The sequence below is a fragment of the Camellia sinensis genome, chromosome 14 (genome assembly GCF_055761805.1).
Source record: "Camellia sinensis isolate YWXY chromosome 14, ASM5576180v1, whole genome shotgun sequence".
Classification (NCBI taxonomy): domain Eukaryota; kingdom Viridiplantae; phylum Streptophyta; class Magnoliopsida; order Ericales; family Theaceae; genus Camellia; species Camellia sinensis.
Window position 1 is genome coordinate 133224127 of NC_138974.1, and position 10285 is coordinate 133234411.

Sequence of the window (10285 nt, forward strand, 5' to 3'; positions counted from 1 at the left end):
GTTCTAAATAAATGTACTTTTTGACTTTTTATGAAATATAGGTTGGGTATAGGTTGAGTTTGAGGTGACGTGGTAGAGAGGTGATGTGATTTAAATAAGATGATATGACTTAAATAGGATAGTGACTTTTTAATTTTTTAATTTTTTTAAGGGATGCCAAACAAGGCCTGAAATTAAAAATTTTATTTAGTCTGAAAATAAATGTAAAAAAATTAAAAATAATAATTCTTACATAATTATTAAAAAAATTAATAATTTATATCCATCATTTCTTAATACTTAAGTCATATTAATGATTTATCAAACAAAAAAAAAGTCATATTAAGGAGAACGCGTGGTCCACGTGCTTGAAAATTCACCAACGCATGCTCGGCCCATCCATCCATCCATCCATTGGTTTGCCCATGGTGGCCCCCGAAAAAAGTCACACACAAACGTTGTCACCTTTGTAGTCAGCGATTGCCTGCAAAGTGTCTTCTCGTGGCCCCAGTTCAAAAGGATAATGTTTGAGAGCTCGAAACTTATCCCCCCCTAATCCCCCTAATGCCCAAAACGACGTCGTTTTGGGCATTAGGGTTTTTTTTTTTTTTTCTTTTTTTTCTGCCATTTTTGACCATTTCCGAGCTCAAACGCAGGGGGAAGAGGGAGAGGGAGAGAGAGAGGGAGAGGGAGGGAGAGAAGAGAGAAGAGGGAATGGAGACACACACACACATAGAGGCCCCTGCATTCCGGCCGATCGTCCGATCGTCGAGCTCTGCCGATCGTCGCAGCTCTGCCGATTTCGTCGCAGCTCTGCGATCGTCGCAGCTCCGCCCGGCCGCCGTCGCCGTCGCCTCCGCCTTTGCCTTCTTCCTCTGCCTCTGCCTTCTTCCCTTCTTCCCTTCTTCTTCTCTTCTTCTTTCTTTCTTCTTCTCTTCTTCTTCTCTTCCTTCGCGTCTGCTTCTTCTTCTCTGAAAAAAAAAAAAAAAAAATTCAAAAAACGTCGAAACGACGTCGTTTTTATTTTCGGGGGATTAGGGGGGACGCTCTTTCGAGCTACGTAACACGACTCCAGTTCAAAACGTTTGTCACCTTTTCTTTTCTTTTCTTTTTTCGATCATAAATATAGATATGTAGCTAGGTTAATTTACATAAGAGTATTGTTTTTTAAATAAAGCTATATATATAAATTAATATATTAATTAATATTGTATAATTTTTAGAATTTTAGATATTTATAATTTATATAATAGATGAGAATTAATCGATACATATAGTACTATTATTATTTTTTAGCATCTATAGTGCATCTGTAGAGAATCTTCTTACATCTATATCGGGACTGAAGTTAAGGTAAAATTTGTGCTTACGAAATTTTACAACACTTATGCAGAGACTAAGATTAAGGCTTTCTGTATATTTTAAATATTAAAATATATTTAATTCTAACAAAAAAAAAACTATGAAGATTCAAATCTAAATTTTGAACGGGAAATTCAAAAACCTTATTACTAAATCAACCAATAGTGATTCACGTTTTCACATCGAGGAAACAACACGAGCTTTCGTCAATTAAAACAAAGAAAAGAAAGGTCCCCAACTATTAATGAAAGTGGGGACAACAAACCAATATTAATCACACCGATTCCCCATACCCATATTCATATTTGTATTCAATGCTATATCTTATGGTATGGCATGTTATCCCACTTTATGTTTTTTGACAACTCAAAATATTTAGATTAATTTACTGTAGTGCAACTAATCTCTTAAAATTTATTTTTATCACATTTATATTTTTTATGTGGTAAAGAATGACCTAAGTGAATTAATATTGTCTTAAATTTTTTTTCTTTGTTTATTATGATAAGATATAGATTGCGACAGGTACATACAATGTGTATAAAAGTATATAATTAAATAATAAAAAATATGAATAATTAAAATTTTAAAAATTTGAATCAATTTTTTCACATAAGTGATTTTCAAACTATCATAGACATTTTTAGAATAACAAAATGTGTCATTGTTGGCTTTTTGGCTTTTCGAAGGGTATTTTTGTGAATGTGAGCGTGCCAGCAAGGATCAATCAGTCCTTACAGAAATTATAATTGCCAACCAATTATCAGACGATTGTGTTTTAGTTCTTTTCAGCCTCAATGAAGAGGACTTTTACTGGTGGCTTGACTTAGGAGAAATTAAGAGAAATAACAGTAATATGAAGAACAATTGAAGTATTTCATAAAAATGAACACTTACAACGGTCCGAACTCAGCCTCGGAGAGGTTTACAACAGCAGTCTACTTGAATCTACTTGAAGCTACTCCTATGAATCGAAGTGCAGTGCGAGTATTTAAAGTGCAGATATTTAAAGAACAGGTATTTAAGGACTGGAAATGTAAATGACTGGAAAGAAAATATATGAAGTAAATGACTGGTTTGTATGGTCTGAGTCCGTCCTTCTTTCTGGGGGCTACCCTGCTATTTATACTCGTCAGTGATGACCTTCGAACTGCACTTCGAACTGTCGAACTGCTCCTCCATGATCGCTGGTCATGCTTCCTTACAAGTAGCTCCATTACGCCATTACTGGCAGTTGAGCTTCCCTCTTGTACTTAGATTTGAATATGAGTAACCGTTTGAAGACACGTCATCTTGCATCCCGTTTATTTGATCTAGTGTTACTCGGATCATGTGAGGACCAATGTTTATTGTCACGTGTACGATCAGGATTAAAGGCTTGAATAACCTTCCTTTATTATCCTTACTATGCCACGTGTCGAACTGTAACTGGCTTTTACAAAATATGTAGCCAACATTACCCCCCGCACTAATATACCCAATACTTGGTGATATTAGTGGATTGCAATTTTCCCGCGCTTCCAGAACGTGTATGAAGTCCATATTCTGGAAATACAACCGTCATCCATTTGGAGATCATCTACATTAACTCGTCGAACATCCCAATACCTTAGTATTCGAACAGGTTATGGCTGCATCAACTTCCCTTTCTATTGATCAAGCATATGAAGAGCCTTTGAGTGATGTTGTTCCCCCTCGAAAGAACCTCCACGCATTCATTAGCCACCTTTACCCACCCTTCTATATTCAGGTAATGGAGGCTTTTGTAGATTATAAACCTCTGGACTATGAACACATTGCTTTTAATCCCTTGGTTTACAAACTTACAGATACAAAGAATTCTTCCCCTAAGCTCCCTTTGTATTCTGACCGAACTACCCTCGAGCCTTTGCTTCGACAAGTTGAAAGTATGGATCTAGGAAACTCTTCTTCACAGACCTCTGCATGGGATGAAATTGTGACCTCTTCATCCTCTGGAGCTTCTGGCTGGACAATCTGGTCCACTCCTGAGACTTATGATCTAAGGGAGCGAATCAATCACCATTTTGTTGAGTTTACTGACCCTTTGGAGTTTCCCTCCTACGCTCGAAGCTCAGTGGTCTACCCTTACGCGCCCATTGACCTTCGACGTAGCTTGGAGGAGAATCTGCTTGTGGCTTGGTATACTTCTTCCATGCCTACGAAGATAATGCATCCTGCCCAACGTTCAGAAGAAGCACAAGGGTATACCCCTTCATTTTTAGCCAAAAAGGCGAAGATTTGTTCTTCTGATTGGCTTGACTATATTAATGCTTTTGCTCCTTCTGTTCCCGTGCCATCTCCCATAATAGAAGCATCCACACCTTCTTCTGCATCTGCATCCTCTGAGATAGAAACACCTGCTCCTTCCCCTTCGTCTTCTGAAGCAGAATCATCTTCTCCTTCTCCTCCTCCCATCCTTTCCTGGACAGAAAAACTAAGACTTGCCCTTCCAATGGACAAAGTCTTTCCACCTTACCAACCTCCGTCACCCCCTTCTCCAGCCGAGCGAAAGCAAGCTCAACTTTTGCTTGCGGCTTTCTCCCACCTGCCCTTCAATGTTCTTGAGGATGATATTCCTCTTAAGAATTTCCAATGGGCTTGTGATATCCTCACTAGGGGTCATGTCCTCAACCCTCTTGCTCAAGCAGAGCTCCATTTGTTTTTGGACCAACTCCCAGTGCTCCTCTACTGGCATCAGAATTCTAAGATCACCATCCAAAATCTGGATGAACTTTTATCTCTCCGAATTCATGCCCAATATGAAGCAGAGAATCTCATCGAAGAGCTCGATGACTTCAGGAATAAAGATTCTACGTACTGGGATGGTTTGGTTATAGATGACTTGGAACAAAAATCGAGGGAAGAGGCCTTCGAAGCAAAGGCTGAAGAACTCTATTATGAAGTGAGGGCTCATCAGCTTATGCAATCGACTTTAGAAGAAATAGAAGAAATAATAAAGAAAGAACAGAAATTTATTGACCATTGCTGGACAAAATTTCATGACCTTGTTATTTATTCTATTCCTTATTTTTATGAGCTTGAATTTGTACCGAGATAGAGTTACTTAATGTAATAAACAAAGTCTTTCTGTACTTAACACTGTTTGACTCTGTTTCCTTTTATCTCTAAAAGCTAACTCATAACTTTGAATTGAACAATTTCATACTTCGAATCAACTGTTTAATAAAGTACTAACAGAACCAATCATGTCTTCTTCCAATTCATGGAGTAAAATTGACAATTCTGGCAGATATCATTTTAGTACTTTGATTTCAATGACTTTATATTAACTGTAACCAATATATGGTCATAGTTGATATAGCCAATCAATTTGAAACTGATCTCTTTTGGCTTCGAAGGGCAAACTATGGTAATTCCTTCTTGCTCAAACCAATAACTGGTTTGGATGTTCCGAACAATGCCCTTTTTTCCTTAAAGAGTTCTAGGGCTTGCTTCGAATGTTATCACTTCGAACAGGTCTTTAGATTTTTTGAAATAGACCAATACTTTGAGTATTCAGACATTTTTAAGCATGCAGTATGCTTCGAAGTCGGCTCCTGCATTTCGAAGCCGTTTTTGTTTGAAATTTTAGCGCCAAAATGTGGCTTCGAAGCTGGCATCAATGTGCTTTTCCCTCCAGAAATTATCGATGTTGAAAGAGATTCCTTGTTTTCGCACGTTTTAGTACTTAATGACTTACGAGATGTATCCCCGCACACAAAAGTTATTTAAAACCTTTTCACTCTGTGCCCCGGAATTGCTTACACATTCAAATCCCCTTTGGATTTCCATTTCTCTCTACTCCCTTCTATATTTTCCGAAAACCCACGATCAATGGCTTCTTCCCCATCAAAAGTTCCGACCATAGAGCGCGTAAGCTCATCTGTGGCTTTGAAGCGGCTTATTGATGCTGAATGTGAGAAATACAAGGGTGATGAGAAAAGTGCTATCGATGGGCGTTTCTTTATCCCTCGTCGCCATGTGCAGCGAGAGTACGTGCTAGGACCTATTTTCAAGGAGATCCCTTCCGAGCTTCCCGCCCTATATCCTCGCTTGGAGAATCAATGCCTTCTGTATGAAGGTGGTCTCGACTGGCAAGGCTGGAAAGTCAATCGTCCTCACCGATGCTGGCCCACGATGAGACCAGAGTGGCAAGAATGGTACGACCGAGTTGTCCCTGCTAGGACATTGGACCTTCAAGAACTCTGCCTTCTTGATGCTCTTCGACTATCTAGGGTAACTATCCCAGAAGACCCTTTTCTAATCCCCGCTGCTTTATGTTTCTGGAACCCTATTTTCAATTTCTTTCAGTTTAGGTGTGGGATGATGGCTCCCACTGTTCTTGATATTTGCCACCTATTAGGAGTATCCCCCATTGGTACCCCCATCACACCAGATTTTCCTGACTTAGTAGTCCCTTTCTCCCTCCCCTCTCTTAATGTATCTTACAGTGATTTTGTTAGAGTCGAGAACAAAAGAATGGGTCCAGTAACTGATAGGGAATTCTTTTCCTTTTTATTATATTGGCTTTGCAAATTTCTTTTCTGCACCTCCTCCCAAAGAATCATGCTCGAATTTGCTCCTCTTGCCAAAGCCTTGGTTTTGCAGAAAAGAATAGCCTTAGCCCCATACATTCTGGGTCATGTATATAGAGTTTGTTCCCTCTTTTGTGAGAAACCCCTAGATGCCAATCAAGGGGGACCATTTTGGATTCTTCAGCTTTGGCTCTTTGCCTATTTTTCTGAACTACAATCCAAATGTCTTAAATTTTCTGGGCTACACTCCCTCACTCATGGCATAAAACTGGCCAATGCTTCACTTTATCCAGCTACTTTTGCCTTTTATTTCTCCTTCTTTCATCAACTACCAGCTGCTCTTCCTGATCATCGTTTCCGTCCCTTCGAAGCTAGCATAGGTCCAACCTGGTTAAATCACTTCCTTAGTGATAGGCTCTGTGCTTTGCCTATTCATAAAGATATGTGGGCTTCCCTACTGATCCCTAGGGAACTGTTTATTGGGACCACCAACCCCAGAGCCTATAAATGCATAGCTGAGCCTTATTGTCCTGCTCAATTTGCTAGACAATTTGGCCTCACACAAGGAGTTCCAATACCTCTTTGCAGCAACACCAATCTGAGTCTTACTAAGAGGGATTTGAAGGTTCGAAAATCGAGATTAGAAGAGGCAACCTTCAAGTTTATGGATGATTTGGCCAGTTTTGAGTTCATCCCTTTCTCCCCTCATGGTACTGAATTGAAGAGATACCAAAATTGGTGGGTGAGCAACATGGAAGTTTATTTGGCCATCTCCTCTCAAAACCTATTGGAGGTGCTGGATGTGCCCAAGCCCAAAGAAGCTGAGACTGTCATTTCTTCCACTATTCCAATTACAGTAACTGCTACAACTCAGTTTACTTCTGCTGCTTCAATTCCTCCCAGAGTCACTCGAAGTATGTACCCCTTTCTCCTTTTCTCTAACCTCTTCATATAATGCTTGCTATCTTATCTCTAATCCTTCTTTTATGAAGGTGGTCAACAACAAAAGAAGAAGAGACTCTTTGAGCTAGAAAGGGAAAAAACTGAACTTCCAGAGATGGAGGAAGAAGAAAATGATCAAGAACAGGAGTCTCCCTTGAAAAGAAACAAAAGAGACCCTCAATTGGCTCAAGAGGGGATAGCCGCTAGGGAAGAAGAGGAGAAGCTCACTTTTGAAGAGTCTGGACCCCAACCTAAAAAGGTCGAGAAGACAATGGAGGAGCGAATGATTCCAACTCAAAGGAAAAGGAGAAGAAAAATTACCGTTTCTCCTTCCGATTTTACCGAAGATTCTGATTCCGAGACAATTGCTCAAGTAATAGAAAAGAGGAGGAAGATCACTGTTCTAGCTACCAGCTTGTTTGAAGATCCCATCCATGAGGTTGTAGAACAAGAATATCCCAAAGCCATAGTTGTCCTTGAAAGAGCTGAGGAGAGGCAGCAGCAACAATTCCTTGGGACAAGTAAGTTTCTGCATGCCTTTATTCTTTTCTTGTCGACTTTTCAAGACTAAGACTTGACATTACCTCACATTTTCTTCTTTTTACAGCTACGACCACTGCATTAATCTTCCCAACGGAAACTTCCCCAATTTCAGTCGAAGTTGATCAGATGCAACGCGTGAAAACCATTCAAATCACGCTCCCACTTCCTAAGCCTATATTCGATACGTCTTTACCGAGGCCGAGTATCCCTGCATCTCTTTTCCTTGGCTTAGAGCCATACCTCCCTTTCTTGACTCTTGATCTGCCTCAGTTTGTTTCTTCGATCCTCACTCTTCCTCCTACTGCTACTTCATCTCGCATGGCAGTTGATTCTCCTTCAGGGGATGCCGATAATTTTCCAATTCATGACTCATCACCAATGCCTACTTCCAGCCCTTCCTCACTTGATTTGCTGGTGGCCAAGACCATAGAGGCTGCCAAAGATGCTCCATCTGTTTCTCCCATCCCTATGCAGCCCTTTGTGTCTTCCACCACAACACTCTCTATGCCCTTCATGTCAAGGGATGAGGTAGACATTTTTGAAGAAAGACTAGCTAGTCTTTTTGACATTCCTTCTACCTCTCCTACTTCTACTACTGAAGCTGAGCCATTAGCCTTGGCTAACTCCCTTTTGGAAATCTTCGAGAGTTCTCCTTCCTCCAGCAACAAGCCTTTTGTACCTTTAGTAGATTTGGACACATGCTTGCAACTGTTGACTTCCTTTTCGAGGATCCCCTTCGAGGCTCTACAAAGGCCTATCATCAGGAACGGGTTCCTTCAATGCTGTAACATTGCTGAGCAGTCTGCCATGAGTGTTTCAAGTCATCTATCTCAGGCTGCAGCTACTATTGATTTCTATCTCAACATTTGCCATGCTGCTAAAGCTGCGGATGATAAGCTGGTTAAGGACCAGAGTTTTGTTTCTCAGGTGCATACTGAAGTATCAACTCTGAAAGAGCAACACTCTTCTGCCTCCCACTTTCGAGTCCAACTTCTGGAGAAGAAAGCTCAGCTCGAAGAGGAGTTAGCTGCAGTAAACCAAGCCTTGGTTCGAACTGATAAGAAATTGCACATCACCAATCAAGGACTGGCTGATCGAAAAGAAAACATGGCTGCAGCTATTCAATTATTTCCTTCCCTTAGTAATAGGAAAGCTATTGTACAAAAACAATTAAAGCATTGTAATGATTTTTGGGTCAACTTGTGGCATAATGTACTTGATTCTTTATGAAAGCACACTATTTTGAATATAATTTGAACAAGCTTTGTGTTTTTGCATATGGTGTTTACTCTATCCCTTGTGTCTCCCAAACGGTTGGAAAATAAGGTTTTAGATATCTGCCATTAATCTTTTTGGGATGTACATAACCATTCAAATTTCTTAAATGGTATGCTCCGAAAGGCAGAACCCTATGAATTTGATATGGACCTTCCCAATTAGGTGACCATTTGCCAAACTTATGGCTTTTAATCCCAATTGGGAGTATTGTCTTCCATACCAAATCACCTTCATCAAAGCCAATGTGTTTGACTTTCTTATTATAATTCTCGGCTGCTTTCTTCTTTTGGAAAAGAATGCTATTTAATGCCAAAATTCTGGCTTCATCTATGCCTTCTAATTCTAAGCACATACTTTGATGGTATTGTTCAGGATTCAATTGGTCTTGACATCTTACTCTCAAAGATTTGACATTAATCTCTACTGGTAAGACTGCGTCATGTCCATACACCAAGGCATAAGGAGTGACCCCTGTGCTTGACCTCGGTGAGGTTCTATATGCCCACAGAACATCCAACAATAGGTTATGCCAATCCCTGGGATTGTCATCCACAACCTTTTGTATTCCTTTTTTCAAGGACTTATTGGATGACTCAGCTTGACCATTAGCTTGTGCATAATAGGGTGTGGAATTAACAAGGCTAATTCCAAATTCTGCCGCAAAAGCCTTCACCATCTTCCCATCAAACACAGTTCCATTATCAACTGTTATGGTTTGCGGGATTCCAAATCTATGGATCAAATCTTTAATAAAACCAATAACCTCTGTTTGGTCTACAGCCTTGTATGGCTTAGCTTCGACCCATTTAGTGAAGTAGTCAGTGGCCACTAGAATGAAACAATGATGTTTCGAAGAAGGTGGGTGTATTTTTCCCATCATATCCATGGCCCACCCTCTGAATGGCCAAGGCTTTACTACTGCATGTAGGTCAGTTATGGGCACGTGCCTTATTGTGCCATGCTTTTGACATGCCTGACACCCCTTTGCATATTCTATGCAGTCTTTAAGAATGGTTGGCCAATAATAGGAATGCCTTCGAAGCAACCATCTCATTTTTACACCAGGTTGATGAGCACCACAGATGCCTTCATGAACCTCAGCCATGGCTGTTAATGCTTCTTTTGGGCCTAGACATTCCAACAATAAGCCATCTCCCCCCCTTTTGTAGAGAGCATTACCATATATCATATATTGCATAGACTGCAATTTAACTTTTCTACTGGCCTTCGAAGATGGACCAACCAAGTACTGCATTATTGGATGCCTCCAATCTTGTTCTTGTAAGTCATTATGATTGACTTCCAAGATCACATTCCTTTTATTCAAAGGTTGAATTAATCTCTGATATGTTGTTTGGCTTATGTCCCTTTGGGTATTATCTCTTCTCTTGAAGTTCGAAGCCTTTTGAGCCACATCATTGGCTCTATTGTTCAAGAATCTTGGAACATGGGTTACATTTGCTATTTGAAACTGAGAAAGCAAATGTAATGCAACAACATAATATGGCAAGATACTTATGCTTTGACACTTGAAAATTCCTTTCACTTGGTTAATCACCAATTGAGAATCCCCAAATATGTCAACTGCATGTACTTGTAATCCAATAAGAATCTCTAGTCCCACA

General features: G+C 40.0%; 1 protein-coding gene across 1 annotated transcript; it reads left to right on the forward strand.

Moving 5' to 3' along the window:
• The first annotated feature begins 4905 nt into the window (after positions 1–4905).
• LOC145807631 (uncharacterized) lies at positions 4906–7431 on the forward strand. The gene is made up of 2 exons (XM_082906153.1): positions 4906–6811; positions 6890–7431. The coding sequence occupies exons 1-2, from the start codon at positions 5197–5199 to the stop codon at positions 7408–7410; spliced, it is 2136 nt and encodes a 711-aa protein (XP_082762279.1). The 5' UTR covers positions 4906–5196; the 3' UTR covers positions 7411–7431.
• The last annotated feature ends 2854 nt before the right edge of the window (positions 7432–10285 follow it).

Excerpts from the sequence above, each read along its gene's own strand:
- LOC145807631 (XM_082906153.1), top strand. The coding sequence starts at position 5,197 with ATGGCTTCTTCCCCATCAAAAGTTCCGACCATAGAGCGCGTAAGCTCA. Across the intron at positions 6,812-6,889 it reads TCCTCCCAGAGTCACTCGAA|GTGGTCAACAACAAAAGAAG; the intron begins GTATGTACCCCT and ends TCTTTTATGAAG.